The 16,055-nt window shown below is 40.4% G+C and overlaps 1 protein-coding gene across 4 annotated transcripts in view; it reads left to right on the top strand.

Annotated features, from left to right (window-relative positions):
• The window catches only part of hephl1a (hephaestin-like 1a), a 141,416-nt gene that overhangs the window by 21,632 nt on the left and 103,729 nt on the right, over nucleotides 1–16,055 (top strand). For all 4 annotated transcript variants that reach the window (XM_043691507.1, XM_043691508.1, XM_043691505.1 and 1 more), the window contains exons 2-3: nucleotides 8,905–9,149; nucleotides 13,751–13,963. In XM_043691507.1, the coding sequence (XP_043547442.1) occupies nucleotides 8,905–9,149; nucleotides 13,751–13,963 (458 nt within the window). The remainder of the gene's footprint in view (nucleotides 1–8,904; nucleotides 9,150–13,750; nucleotides 13,964–16,055) is intronic.

Here is a 16,055-nt window from a genome sequence, read left to right as displayed (position 1 = left end):
TCCATCGAATTCAGCACCGCCTTCCTAACCTGCAATCTTCTTCCTGACCTCTCCGCCCCCACCCCACTCTGACCTATCACCCTCACCTTGACCTCTTTCCACCTATCGCATTTCTAACGCCCCTCCCCCAAGTCCCTCCTCCCTACCTTTTATCTTAGCCTGCTGGACAAACTTTCCTCATTCCTGAAGAAGGGCTTATGCCCGAAATGTCGATTCTCCTGTTCCCTGGATGCTGCCTGACCTGCTGCGCTGTTCCAGCAACACATTTTCAGCTCTGATCTCCAGCATCTGCAGACCTCACTTTCTCCTCATTGGTTACAAAGGCCCAACATCTCTTCTTCCTCAGGCAGCTGAGGAGATTTGGCATGACGGCGAATACCCTTGCCAGCTTTTATAGGTTCGCCATTGAGAGCATTCTGTCTGGATGTATCACTACCTGGAATGGCAAACTGTAGCATTCAAGATCAGAGATGATTACAGGGAGTGGTGAACCCGGTCTGGACAGGCACAAAGGCCAACCTCCCATTTTTGAATCCATCTACCAGGCCCGCTGTCAAGAAAAGGCCGCCAGCATTCATAAAGGCCAAGCCTCCCTGGCAATGTTTTTCTACAACCTCTACCATCGGGGAGAATGTACAGAAGCCTGAATACACGCACCAGCCGGTTTCGTAATAGTTTTTATCCTATTGTTGTTAGAATACTGAATGGACTCACAAACTCTTAACATTCATCTGTACCTGTGTTTTTGTTTTTGCCACTGTTTACCTATTATTTACTATCTATGCTCCTTTACTATGTTATTTGCCTGTATTGCATGCCAGACAAAGCTTTTTACTATGATCTTGGTACACATGACAATAAATTCCATTCCATTCCATTCCATTCCATTCCGTTCCCTTCCGTTCCAATCCATTCAGTTCCAGACATGGAAATATATTGCTATTCCTTCACTGTCACTGGGTCAAAATCATGGAATTCCCTCCCCAATAATATTGTTGGTCAACCCAGCACGTGAACTGCAGCAAGAAGCAGCTTACCAAAGGGCAACTAGGGGTGGACAATAAATGCTGGCCTAGCAGCGATGCTCACATCTCAGGAATGAATACAAAAGTTTTTCCATTTGCCTATTCTATTTTACCTCATTATTGCAATGTCAACAAAAAAAGGTTGCCCTGATTAATCAACAAGCAGTCAATGTTCTGCTCCAATGTCATCAATTGAATATGGTAGCCTGGATGGGTGCAGCTCCAATGTCACTCAAGATGCTCAACATCAGTGATATTGACAGCAGTGTGTACCAAGTTACAAGATGATCCATAGCAACCTCTCAAGCTTCCTTAAATTGTACCTTCGAAACCTACAACTGGTACCATTTAGAAGAACAAAGGCAGAAGATGCATTGCTCTACCACTTTCTGCAAACTCCCCTCCAAGGCACATAGCATCCTGACTTGGAATTATATTGTCATTCTTTCACTGTGGCTAGGTCAAATTCCTGGAACCCCCTCATTAATAGTATTCACGGAGCACTTACTGCATGGATTGCAGTGATTCAAGATAATGGCTCACCACCACCTACTCAGGACAATTAGGGATTGACAATGCAGGCCAAACCAGTGATGCCCACAGCTGCTGAACAAAACGATATAAAATGATTCCATATTACTTCAGAATGTATGCAGTGAGGCTTCCTTTAAGGAGTCTGACAAGAATATACATTATTTTCTTAAAGCCCATGGATGTATAAATATTTATATTCAAAACATTAATGAGTAAAGATTAATTGGGCAGCCTGCCTTCAGTAATTGCAGTAGAGATAGTTGAAGTCAAAATTGAAGGGGAGGTTTTCAAAATAAATTTATGTTGATTCTTGAATATTTCTTTGATAACTTGTAACAGCTGCTGTATGTTTTCAACCCCAAACATGAAATGCTGACAACTCCTTCATTATTTAAACATGATGTGCCTTTTGTTATACTCTAAATGAAAAACCTAAGCACTCACTTGCGAGTCTTGCTGTAGTATCATAACATCTTTGCATCACATTCACAGCCATGATATTGAAAGTTTAACTGGACCCCCACAGTACAACCAATTTTATGTGTCAAATCATACTCAAAATTGCGCATATTATCTCCATTATTCGCCCACAAATAAATTGATGCACCAGTTTGAAATCAAAATAGATTTTCAGTTTGTCACATGTGTGATATTGATGTGTTACAAAAAGAGGTTTTTTTTTAGCATTTCCTCATTTGAAACTAATTGTAATTAAGCAGTTTCAAATTGATATCCTGCCATGAAGCCAGGTTTATACTCTGGTGCTAGCTGAAGCTTCCCACCATTGTCTTCTGTGTAAGAACAGGATTAAATAGACATGTGACAAATCTAATACACTAGGATACACATTAATCCTGGAATGAGACAGATGCAGCTATTATGGTGAAAGTAGGTGCCTTGATTCTGTTGATGTACATGGGATGTGTCCTGAGCAAGTGAATAGGCAGTGGAGATGACATGCAAAGATAGTGGTTATGGGAGTTGGGATATGTAAGAGTGAGTGTGGAAAGATGTTGTATGTGATAATCTGAGTGTTAGAACATGAGCCTTGCTGGGCGTGTGAAGTAGCAGAGAGAAGATCGTGGCACTTACTTTGGCACAGTGGACAAGTTCTTTAACCTTCCTCTTATAGTACTTTCCTTCAGATGTCTGACACCATTTTAACCTGGGTGGCAACCTTGGATCAGATTGGCATGGTTTGGTATTGTGGATGCATTGCTGGTCTTGGAGAAGAAGTCATCCCACATCAGCACCACACCTTCCAACAGGATCTCCAAGACTCTGCCCACAAAGCAGGAAGCTGATTTCTCTCTGTGTAATGCCCAGGACAAGTATCAGGAACCATGCAGGATAGCTCTGACTGACCGTGTTTCTCTGAATGCACACCAGGTTTTAAATAGTGGAGTGGACATTAGGGATGCAGGTGGATTTTGAGATAACCGCTGAGTGGCGAGTTGTTTTAAGGTGGGATAAAAATCAGATGTGAGGTATGCCATAGAGGTGCCATTAGTTGCTTTTGAATTCAACTCCCTCCCCTTATTTTCTTTCCCTGACACACTGACTGAAATCTAACTCTGAAAAGCTTTATTATCATCTGATCTCATCTTCTCATGTGATTCTACATCATATATTCTTTCATAATGCTCTTGTGAATTACCTCAAAATTTATTGAATCAAAGGCACTATATTGACAATTTGCTGCTGTTTTGAAGCTATACACTATGGGCTGAAATTATCTTTTTTAAAGAATGTTATAAACAAGTTCTCTCACCCTATCTTACCAAACTCACCTCAATAATAACCCCTTTCTCACTTTTTTTCAAAAAAAAGCATCATGGCTACGGAAATACTTACAACTTAATAATTAAACTCTTTCAGACATTATAAAAGCCCACATGCAACTGGTTCAAATTCAAAACTTCAAACTCTCAAATGATTTTAAAATCGTGTTACATACCTTGTAGCATGATTACAGTTTAATAGTTTCTGGATTAGTGGTGCTGGAAGAGCACAGCAGCTCAGGCAGCATCCGAGGAGCAGTAAATTGGAATAATATTCATGAGCTGTAAAGCATTTTGACACACCCAGTGGATGCCAAGAGAGCTGTATAAATACAAGTATTTTACCGTACGTAGGCATTCAAGTCTTTAACAATACTATAATGGCCTGCGTGAAGAAAAATATGTTATTTTATCATTACACATCCAGGATACTCTTAAATTTTTACACATACATCTGTGCAGCAGTCAAAAATATGAGTGTTTTTTGAAGCAATTCTTCAGATGCCTGACAAAGCAGGAGTGACACTGGACTACTTTCTCCTGTTTCTTTCTGCCACCATTCTACATTTCTCTCACCCATCCCACCAAAAAACACAAAGCTCCACCCCTCACTCCTCGGTCTCCAGTTCAGTATTGTCTGCTTCATGCTCCATTAATTTTGTTTTGTGACCTTTTTAACATTGTAGAAAAAAAATCACAAAGGTTTTACACCACAAATTACAATTCATTTCCTTACTGTCTATGATATATGAATTTCTAAGTATGGCCATGATTTTAGTGATAACAATTATTTTGAATTCTGATGGCCAGTATCACTTCTGGATTAATTCTTATGATGTTTCTGTATCTGACAGCCATATACATCTGTTTTACTGGACCACCTACCTGCACTTGTGTAAGTTTCTTCTCAGCTCAGATGTGATGTCACCCCAAAAGAGAGACATCTATTCCAACTAAACGCTTCCTCCCTCTATCCACTGAGTCATGTGGAGGTGGTCACTGGCAGCTGTGAACTCTGAGAATTCATGCCTTAAGTTTCTGTCACTTTGAAACTAGATAAGAGATTAATTCTGGGCGCGATTCAGGTGATGGAAAGCTCACAAGTTCATTTTGAATTTGAGATCTGCAAAGTATTAACTCTCAGGTTTCATTTTAATATACAAGATAAACTGTCTACCTGATTGTTTTAGGAACTGGGAAGCCTATCTAATTTTTTTCACAGAAGTTCTGATAAACTTGCTTAGCCTGGCCGAGTAGGCATCTAATCCTATTACAGGAGATTGCTGAGATCTCCTTATACATGGAAATGCAGCATCCGGAGGCACTGCTCTTTGGATATGTGTGTGTAAAGTATGATCTTTTACATTTGACCTTTCTCACTTACTGACGCTTCATAGATTCAGTTACTGCTGTTCCTAAGCAGCTTTCATCTCAGTTCTATTTTTGGCCAGCATCCAGACAATTGGATTCTGTAAACAATACTTCTCATGTCTAAGATTTGCTTCAGTGCTTGCTGAACCATTTGATATTGAGCAAGATGTCTTTCTATACCTGACAGAATCAACTCCCTCTTACACACCTTATGGATACATACTTCCACCTTTTTGTCATTTAAATGGTTTTTGTTGGGCCTTCTTTTTCAAACATATTGGAACACGCTTAGGAGTATAGAATTGTGGCAGATCATTTAGGTGCTAGCAGTTTCTGAGTTAGTCTAATATTCCATTGGCACCCGAGGAATTGCATGGTTCGCATATGGTCTGCTGACCAGACCAATGCCATTAGTTAAAGGACAATGAGATTTCTTCCACAGAAGTTAGTAACAGATAACTAAACTTCAAATATTATGCTAACAATAGCTTCCAGACTAACGCAACTACATTTAAGAATTTTAAACAAACAGCATCTGCTTTGAAAAATATAAGAATAAATATGACTTTAAAAGGGTAAACTTCAAAAGATTGACTGTCAAAATTTGACTTTCCAATCAGCTGGAAAGAAATGGAATGCACTTAAAATACCAAAAAATGTACATTACCAGTTAGGTAAGCTGATTAGACATTTTGTAAGAAGTGTGAATAGATTAATTAAAACGTGCAAAATGTTTTGTGTGAAAATGATGAAAAAAAGCCTGAGGATAATTGTGGTTGGTTGGGGATTTGGAAGATGTATCATAATCCAATGTGACAGGCTACTTGAAAAATCGGGTGGAAAAGTGCTCAGGAGATCATTTTAAATTATTTTGACCATATTTCTGAAAGGTTCTCCTAATACCAATTTGCTGAACTTATTTTCTGCATAGAACAAACTTTCACTGCCATCCTTGCCAACTATTTTAGCTCCCCATTCATTCAATTTCAAAATTTTCACTTTTATCCGCAGATTGATCATTGTCAGCCTTTACAATCACTTCCACTCATTACAAGTAGAATATGTTGCCGATTTGCTGTGAATTTACCTTCTTTCCTTCAATTAGGTGTGATTCAGACAACTTGGCAAGCTTAAGCATTGGCAGTTAAAGCTAGAATCCAAGTTTAAAGATTCACTTAGTTGTCTCTTTTTGTATGGTAATTGCAGACGTGAGTTAATGTAATGCTAGTTAAATGTAGAAAAGTCAGTAGATTCATGTTGCCTTTCCAACACACCTGGGCATTCACTCACTTTTAAGTTTAGCCGCTTTATTGAACTACCATAGCCACTAACCTGTTAGAAAACAAAAGAACAAAATTAAAAGGGGAGATAAAATAGAGGTTCTGACTTTCTACATATTTCCTGCACAGATCATAGCAATGTATAAATCACTGTGATAAAGGCACCCACTGTTCCCCTTCCTTAAATTGAAGACTTACTCCTGTTCTGCTATACCTAAATACCATTGACACAACCTGTGGCAAAGTGTGCAGATCCATCATTGAACTACACCTCAGGATCCACAACACTAGAGTAGAAGAAGATCATCCTTGATTTTGAAGAACTGCCTAAGAAGAACAAAGAAGATTGTGGCAGTGTGGCCCAGCTGGCTTGCTAATACCATGGTGGCTCTTAATTGTGAGAGATGGGAAGGGGGAAATGTGCAGACTGCCTAAGAGATGCCTGCTAGCTTCTTGCAGCAGGCCACTGCCACTTTCTTAAAAGCTGGGCATCATCACTTCCAATGATCCATGGGAGGACGGATTCCAGTAAACTAAACTAACTGCTTGCAAACCCATCTACTTAATTCATCTTATTTCCAATATGGCATTTAAAATCTACATGGCAGAGATTTGAGCTTCCATTAAAGTTATAAAATATATTGCATTTTGGAAAATGAAATCAAGATCGGAGTTTCATGGTAAATAGTAGGGCCTTAAGGAGTGTAGTGGAAGAGAGGGATCTTGGAGTTCAGGTTCACAGTTCTCTGAAGGTAGAGTCACAGGTAGACAGGACAGTAAAGAAGGCTTTTGGCACATTGGCCTTCATCAGTCAGGGCATTGAGTATAGAAGTTGGGAAGTTATGTTGCAGTTATACAGGACGTTGGTGAGGCTGCACTTGAGTATTGTGTTCAGTTTTGGTCAAGTGCTATAGGAAGGATGTTAATAAACTGGAAAGTATGCAGAAGAAATTTACAAGGATGTTGCCTGTTGCCTGTCTAGTTATAGGAAAAAGTTGGACAAAATAGGACTTTTTCTTTAGAGCGTAGCAGACTGAAAGAGGGACCTTACAGAGATGTAGAAGATTATGAGGGGCATGGATAAGGTGAATGCACTCAGTCCTTTTCCCAGAGTTGGGAAATCAAGGACTAGAGGGCATCAGTTTAAGGCTAGAAGGAAAAGAACAAAAGGGAACCTGAGCAGCACAGAGGGTGGTACACATATGGTATGAGCTGCCAGCAGAGGTGGTTGAGGTGGGTACATTAACAAAATTTAAAAGGCATTGGAAAAATACATGGATAGATTAGATTAGATTACTTACAGTGTGGAAACAGGCCCTTCGGCCCAACAAGTCCACACCGTCCCGCCGAAGCGCAACTCACCCATACCCCTACCTTTACTCCTTACCTAACACTATGGGCAATTTAGCATGGCCAATTCACCTGACCTGCACATCTTTGGACTGTGGGAGGAAACCGGAGCACCCGGAGGAAACCCACGCAGACACGGGGAGAACGTGCAAACTCCACACAGTCAGTCGCCCGAGGCGGGAATTGAACCCGGGTCTCTGGCGCTGTGAGGCAGCAGTGCTAACCACTGTGCCACCGTGCCACCCACCATAAGAAAAGTTTAGAAGAATATGAGCCAAGTGCAGGGAAATGGTGTAAGCGTGGACAGACATTTTGATTGGCATGGACCAGCTTGGGCCAAAGGGCGTGTCTCCATGCTGTAGGATTCTATGAATCAATTACTCTAATAGCATAGACCTTCTGGCTGTAAAGGTGCCATTACAGTGTCCTGGGAGGCCACCAAAATCTGCAAGGCAGACTAAAGTGGTATTGCTTTTAAGATGATTCTACAAGGATTGGGTGCAGACTCCTTCACACTCTCAGCCAAAGTGGTAAACTCGCTTGGAACGATTTCTGATATCTCACAGCTTTCTATGCGAGACTGCAATTTTCCTCTCATAGTTCATTGTAAGACCTAGAGCAAAGATACAAAGAAGATGTAAGACTTCAAAGGAAGGTTCAACCCTGATCTGAAAAATGTAAGCTGAGGTCGGTTAGCTTGTTGTATGTGAGTCAATGAAGGAATACAAATAACATTCAGACATGCTGTTGGGTATCTGCTGGGACAGTGATCTTCTTGGTTTGCCTGTGCAATGGCAGTGTATTGAGGACTCTAAACTGTTCCATTGTCTGCTGTTATGTGCTGTATCCTTAAAGGACAATGTGTAAGAGAACACATGTTGGAAAGCTTTGTAATGTGAATGAGTATGACATGCATCGAACATACAATAACAAAAACATGATTGGATAGAGTATGGAGGTGTACAGTATAAAGGAAAATGTGTGTGATGGCACATAATAGATTATTTGAGAAGGCAATGAGTTTTATGGTGTCTCTGTAATTGAGGTGTAGGAAGTGTTGGAGGGAAGTATTAAGAGGTTGTGCAAAGGAGCTGAGTGCTCCTTTGGTAGTGTGAGAGGCAGGGACAATAGGGTGTATTTATCTTTGCTGCTCTTGGATGGCCATTAAACTTCATTCTTTATTGAAACCAAGTCCTGCTACTGATAAATTATATTCAGGTCTGGCTGTTTATGGCCTTGTCCTGATAATTGGGGTAGTAGTCCAAATTTCGCCAAACTACAAAACAAAACAAACGTTTCCTCTCACACTTTTTCCTGAACATTCACTTCTATTTTAAAGTCAATAGGTAAGAGTGAAGTTCAAAAACTACCACGATAATGCCAGATATAACTACAACATTCAGATTTTAGCTTGCATCATAACCCCTTCTTCTATTCTATTAGGATGGATTAATAATCGAATGTTCAACACCAAGTTAGGAGATTAAAGTTTTGACTCTTCCTTTTATAAGGAATATTTTATTCAAAAGTGATATGGCTGATCATATGTTTGTTTGTTCATAGGAATGCAGCAGTATTTCTTTCGAGGAGCAAAAACAGGATTGGACGATTGTACAAAAAGGCCATCTATAAACAGTTTACCGATGCAACTTACTCAACTGAGGTTTCTAAACCTGACTGGCTTGGATTTCTTGGCCCACTGCTTAGGGCAGAGGTGGAAGACTTGATTATTATTCACTTCAAAAATTTTGCATCGCGTCCCTATTCTTTGCATCCTCATGGAGTTTTCTACAAGAAAGATTCAGAAGGTAACCTTACTGAGTAAAAGAAAGAATTTCATTTACAAAGTGCTTTATAGTTATTGAAACACTTCTGAAGTATAAGAAATGAGACAATTTGTGTACATCAAATTCCCAAACAGCAGAGTAATAATGACCAGATCATTGTTTTAGTAATGTTGGTTGACAGATAAGTGCTAGCCAACTTACCAAGGAGCATTATTCTTCAAATAGTGGCATGTGATCTTTTACATCCAACTAAAAGAGCAACTGGGGCCTCATTCCTTCTGAAAGATGCTTTCTTTAAACAGAACTGTACTCTGTCAATATTCACTTTCAATCAGTGTTATATGCGTAAACCTCTGGAAGTGAACTTAAACTTTCTCCATCTGACAAAGCTGGAGTTAGTACCACTGTGCCTTAGCAAATGCTCAAAAATGAAATGTATGTAGCCTTATGCCAGAGCTACAGGAAGTATTAACTACCTAACCAAAATAGTGGTGCTATTAATAACAAATTCACTTTGGAGTCTGAGGTCATTTTGAATTAAGCTAAAAAAAAATAAAAAATGGAGTTTATTCAACAAAATAGCTCTGAACATTCCACTAGTAGCAATAATAACCATTTTGTATCAGATACACTGGGCTATGACATTTTCCTTCAATATCTTTATATCTGTATATTTGTGTGAGCCTGTGAAAGAAGCCATGCAGCCAGATTCTGAGGAAAATTCTACGAAATGTCCCGCAAACAAAATAAACCTGGTTGTGTGGTCAAGTGCAAAAATGGTAAGGGGGAGGAAGAGCTTTCACGATTAAAGTGATTGCATCCTTAATGATAAGAGAGGATATGACAAGATATAATTAGAACTCATACCTAAAGTTCAGATACTCCCCCTCACCCTTCAAGCTTTTCAGTGCTGCTTCAATTACACCTGTCATAACTTCCACATACTCCAACTATTCAACAGTTGCAGCCACATCTCATGAACACCTACATGAAGGGCAGGTGGCACATTATAGGTTAGAGCAACAGAGAAGGGACATACATGTTTATGTTCTCTGCATCCTTCCTGGAAAATAATGTTCTACAGTCATTCTGAGCTTGCATGGTACCAATCTGAACTTGCATGGCAACAAACATGGATCTCATGATTACAGTCTGAGTTTTCCATTGCAGCATTGAGACAGTTGGTAACATCTGTCTATGCTGCAGTGTGATTTAGTATATCAACCAGCAGATGCTGCATCGTGACTGGGTCTGTAAGTGTTGTCTTCGAGATGGTAACTATTTCTATGTTGTTAAAAATGGCCTGTGTGTTTTGCACAAAGCTCTGAGTCAAGCTGAAAACAGAAACAGGAAAACACAAGAATGAGTGGAAGGAAATAGATAGAGGAACAGCATCCTATAACACCTGACCAAAATTGCATGATTAGATGGGCCTAATTCAATTTGGGAAACCTGGTTGGCATGGACGAGTTGGACCAAAGGGTCTAGTTTCATGCTGTATGGCTCTATGACTCTATCTATAACTGCACAATGCTAGTTAACAATGATGTACGGTGCCAGCAGCTGAACTGGTGATTTCCAGTGTCAAATGATTTTGCTTCTTCAGCAGAATTCTGCCGTTGATTGCAACTTACACAATAAGTCTGTTCTAGCTGGCCAGGTGTATATTCTTGAGTATCTGAAAGTAAAAATGCTTTCATCTGGATTGAGGGTAGTGGGATGGAATGGTAAATAAGTGGTCCATTGTCACATTATCTGCAGCTTACACTTTATGATGGATAACAGGATGAGGTTTAAGTGGAATTTGAGAAGGGGTTTAAGACAGGAACCATTACCTTGAATGTTTTTTTACATCACCAGATGCAATATTCTTAGTAACAGCCATTGCCACTATGTGGCATAACATCTCCTCCAGTGGGGCCAATTAATGCAGTATGCAGCTCTCCCTCTTGTTATTGTTTTGTAAGGAGAGGGGCAGAATGTCAGTGTGCATGTTACTCAATTGTCGTGATACTGTGGCTGTGGGGATATAAGAAAATAATATGATTGAGCCAATGTCTTATAACAGTTCAAAACATAATAAACAGCTTATTTGATTGAGTTAAAATCATATAACAATTAAAAATACAAGGAAACAGCTTATCTGATTAAGTTAATATTGTAAAACAGTTTAAATTTGTTTTTGCTGCTAATAGGGTTACGTGACAAACAGAGTGGTCAAGTCAAGTGACTTACTGACTGAATGTCATGCTGAAATTGGCTTATTGTGTTGCTAAGGCTTGAAAACAAAATATAATTAAGATAAAGCTACCAGTGTCTTAATGCTTAAAAATGTAAGCTGAACTTAGAATTGACAAGTTATGCTGTCACATGCTTATTCTTGGCAGCCAGAATGTAACTGTCACAGCTTCTTTATAGAAAGTCTCAAATATTTACCTATTGACCACTAAGAAGAAAAAAAGAGAGTATCCAAAAGTGGCTTTAAGAGCTGTGTTTTGTCCTGGTTTCTTTCAGAGAGAGATTGTGTGACATGTGGAAAGATAAAACCTTGTGAAGCCCTGGGTGTTTGTTTTTAACAAGTTAGAACAATAGAAGCAGCCTGAATGGGTGTGGTCGAGCTCCCACAGAACCAACAATTTTAGGTTCAGCTTTCAGCAGTTGCTGTTGGGGTCTTGGAAGAGTAGAAGCTTTTTTTTGTCATTGTATCAATTACAGCCAAAAGCTCGGGGGTTCTCTCCCTGGCACAGAAGCTTCATGTGAGATAATCTGTTTTCTGAATTTGGCTTTTCTCCAAGGGTGTCTTTACAGGATGTTAGTATATTGGAACTATTAATTAGTAATAATTACTGCATCTGTTATTCTGTTACGTTTTTTCAGTAGAGTTAAGTTATTCCAATTCTTTCTTTATTTTGCTATATTTGACTATAGTGTTTGATTAAATTGTGTTTTGCTTAATGCCAAGTAGCTTGACCAATCAAATTGCATCTGGAATGTAGCAACTCACAATTATCTTTAAAATAAGAAAAAGTTAGGATCTAGGCTACCTTCTTATTATATTTTGAAGGCGTCTGGTCTGGTCCATAACACTGTGTTTGAGTGATGTGCCAGAAATAATCGAATATTTGGAGGTTTGCGAAAGCTGGGTGAGAGTCTGACTACTTTGGAACTCATGATGGAGTGAGTCCTGATTGCTGGTGAGTGAGTGATAGGTGTGAGGTGCATTGAGCAACATGAGAGGTTAGTGGAGGGGAGAGTTGGGAAGTTGCATTCATTGAGGAGAAAGTGAGGTCTGCAGATGCTGGAGATCAAAGTTGAAACTTTATGGCTGTGCTGTTCCAGCAATAAAGTTTCAAAGTTGCATTCATTGACCTTGACCAGCCATGTGAGATCACAGAACTTTTACCAGCACTGCTGCCAGGTGCTCAGCGTACAGCTTTCAAAGTGAGTTCAAAGTTTGTGAGAAGATTTGTAGCTCGGGTGCTCATTGTTGTGGTTCTGTTCGCCGAGTTGGGAATTTGTGTTGCAGACGTTTCGTCCCCTGTCTAGGTAACATCCTCAGTTCTTGGGATCCTCCTGTGAAGCCTTGAGTGCTCATAATCCTTTTTCCAGGTGTGCCTTGGGGCTCACTAGCCTCCTTCTGGTATGTGGTACCTTTGTTCCTGTCCACCTTCTGGACTAGTGTTTCTTGCAACTCATTTGGGAACTCCTACCTAGACTGTTGCTCTTTTTGTTGTACTTTCCCTTGCAGCCAGGTCTTCCACAAATAATCTGCAACATTTCCTGTGAATAAGTGCAGTTCCCCTATAAAAAGTTAAAAAGCACACAACAACAGGTTATAGCCCAACACGTTTATTTGGAAGTACTTCAAAACACCTCCTCATCACCCCTTTAAAAAGTCCTGGCTGCCTTTTAAGAGGCTGAGATGAACTATGAATCATGAACCAGGTAGACGCTGAATTCCCTATTGAGAAAATGCTGTGCTGCACACTGGAATCAAAGCTTGCTTGCAGTCTGTATCAACAGCTGTAGGCAGGGCAAATTTGTAAGCCAGTAAAATGATTTCACCAGTCCTTCCTCTTACATATTTATGATTGCTAGAATTATTCTAGTTGTCCTGTTTGTTCACAATTAATTTGCACTAATTAAAATTCTTTATCAGCTTAATAAAAACCAGCTTTAAAAATTACTAATTAGATCTAGAGTTGCTTGTAAGGATCACATATACTAGTTCCTGTCAATACATGTATAGAAACATGTGAAATAACTATAATATGAATATTTGAATTTTGTTAGTTTTTTCTTGTACATGATGACCACTGCATAGAATTCAGAGACCCTTCCTCCTTTCTCATTGCCAAGTTGTTGGCTTTCTTCTTTACCTTCTGAGTCATAAGGGCATTTTTTATTTGTTCCCTCTTCCAACACTATTCCTATCAGATGCTGGTGTTGCTTTGTTTAGTGCAACTGCTTATAATGCTTCTAATTCTCTGAAACTACTTCAAAATCAGTGTTATGCAATTTACCAGTGACTTTCATTTCTGAAAACTTGCACTTATACTGTACTCTAATTCTTAGATTAAATTCCTCTAATGTAGAATGACGAAAGCTGTTCTTCTTTACAGGTGCTTTTTATCCTGATCAAACATCAGGTAAATATAAGGTGGATGATGCTGTTCCACCAGGAGGAAGTCACATCTATACATGGATAGTCAAGAAAGAGTATGCACCTACAGATGCTGACCCAGCTTGTTTAACTTGGATTTACCATTCCCATGTAGATGCTCCAAAGGATATTTCCTCAGGTTTGATCGGAGTGCTGTTAACGTGTAAGAAAGGTACAGTATATCATGAGTTGTTCAATTGTTCCTGCACATCAAATTCCAGGTCCCAAGCTTTAAATTAGTTCACCCGATTTAATATCTTTTATCTTGAATAACAGTCCTGTTGTTAAAGTCTGCTTGGACTTAGATGGGTCTTAGAACTGGTTGCTGTTTAAAGTGCGCACTTCATAGATCAGGACTACAAAATAATGGTTAGAATGGTTAGATTTCCCTTACTTAACAATTCTGATTTTCTCCCCAGGCAAGTCTGATGTACTTTCTCTTATTAAATCATGAACCTAGTGTTAATTCCAGAGAAGTAGTGCCCTGCTGTCAACACTGCCTTCTCATTGTCGACCCCCTAATCCTGTGGTAGATTCACTTTCTTGTATCTGCCTATCCTAGCTCCAAAAATATATATTACCATGATCCCAGAGAAAACTGACAAAAACTGATCTTGACCAGCCAGATAAATACTGTGGCTACAAAGACAGGTCAGCAGCATAAATGAAGCCTGTTAGTGAATCGGCTACCTCTACTACACCATGCCCTAATTTCCTCTTTGCAGTTTATGTTAGTAAATTGTGTTAACTTGTGTAGAATGATTTATTTCAGATTGTTTAAAAATGTCTTTCCCTTCTGTTAATGATTTATTTATTGCAGTTAAAATTTTTGTCATTTGGTTTTGGATGGATGTTTAGCTAAGTAATTATCATCCATATCTATATAACGTGGAAACCAGCTATTCGGCCCAACATGTCCAACTGACCCTCCAGAGAGCATCCCACCCAAACCCACCCCCCTACCCTATATTTCCCATGGCTAACACATCTAACCTATACATCCCTGGGCCCATGGGCCAATTTAACATTGTCAATTCACCCAATGTGCACATCTTTGGACTGTGGGAGGAAATCTTTGAGGAGAAAGTGAGGTCTGCAGATGCTGGAGATCAGAGCTGAAAATGTGTTGCTGGAAAAGCGCAGCAGGTCAGGCAGCATCCAGAGAACAGGAGAATCGACGTTTCGGGCATAAGCCCTTCTTCAGGAAAGTGGGAGGAAACCCATGTAAACACAGAATGTGCAAACTCCACACAGACAGTGGCCTGAGAATGGAATTGAACCGGGGTCCCTGGTGCTATGAGGCAGCAGTGCTAACCACTGAGCTACCATACTGCACCCTAAAGGACAGCAGTGAGGATCGAAATTTCATGGGGTTAGCCTCAATGGATTCATAATCTGTTCACTTAAGCACTCGGCCATGACTGCTCGCTGTATATGAAGTATATTGAAGGCTGAGATAGACAGATTGTTTTTAATCAGTAAGGAAATCAAGGTTTACAGAGCAAGGCAGGAAAGTGGGGTTCAGGATTATTACATGAGCCATAAATGCATTGAATGCCAGAGAAGCCTTAATGGCCTGTTTCTGTTCTTACTCTTCAGAACCCAAAGAAAAGTTAGATTAGACTCAAACACTAAGCCTGTCTCTCCACAGATCTGCCAGACTTGCTGCATCTTCCCAGCACTTTTTGGTTTTCTGTAAGTGGATTATCTGTACATAAATTAGCAGAGATCATGATGATGGATCATAACCCCAGATTGGAAAAGGTGCAGAGGAGATTTACCAGGATGTTACCTGGTCTGGAGGGAAGATCTTATGAGGAAAGGCTGAGAGACTCGAACCTGTTGTCATTGGCAAGAAGAAGGCTTAGAGGGGATTTGACACTCTGGGTTCCTCAACTGTTCCAGAATCTTCCATCGGCCTCCGAAATCAGTCTGGCGCCATTACACACGCGGCCGCTACATCGCCCGCGGCAATAGCTGCCGCCGCCGATGACGTCACCTCCGCCCCCACCGACCTCGCAGCCTCCGCGATCGCCGCCCAGACAACCGCCTCCGCGATCGCCATGAAGACAATCGCCGGCAGATTCGCGACCTCCGCGGCTATGGGGAATAACTCTGTCTCTGCGGTCGCCGCAGCCACTTCCGCCCCCACAATGCCGCATGTGTCTCCGCCCCCACGCCGATCTCACGCCTAACCGCGCCCCCCCGGCGAGTTCCGTCACCTCGCCTAACCCCGCCCCTTCGCCGATCTCCGACTGCATGCC

Source organism: Chiloscyllium plagiosum, chromosome 6 (genome assembly GCF_004010195.1).
Source record: "Chiloscyllium plagiosum isolate BGI_BamShark_2017 chromosome 6, ASM401019v2, whole genome shotgun sequence".
Lineage (NCBI taxonomy): Eukaryota > Metazoa > Chordata > Chondrichthyes > Orectolobiformes > Hemiscylliidae > Chiloscyllium > Chiloscyllium plagiosum.
Note: the sequence above shows the minus strand (reverse complement) of the source record. Positions and strands in the feature narration are given on the sequence as shown.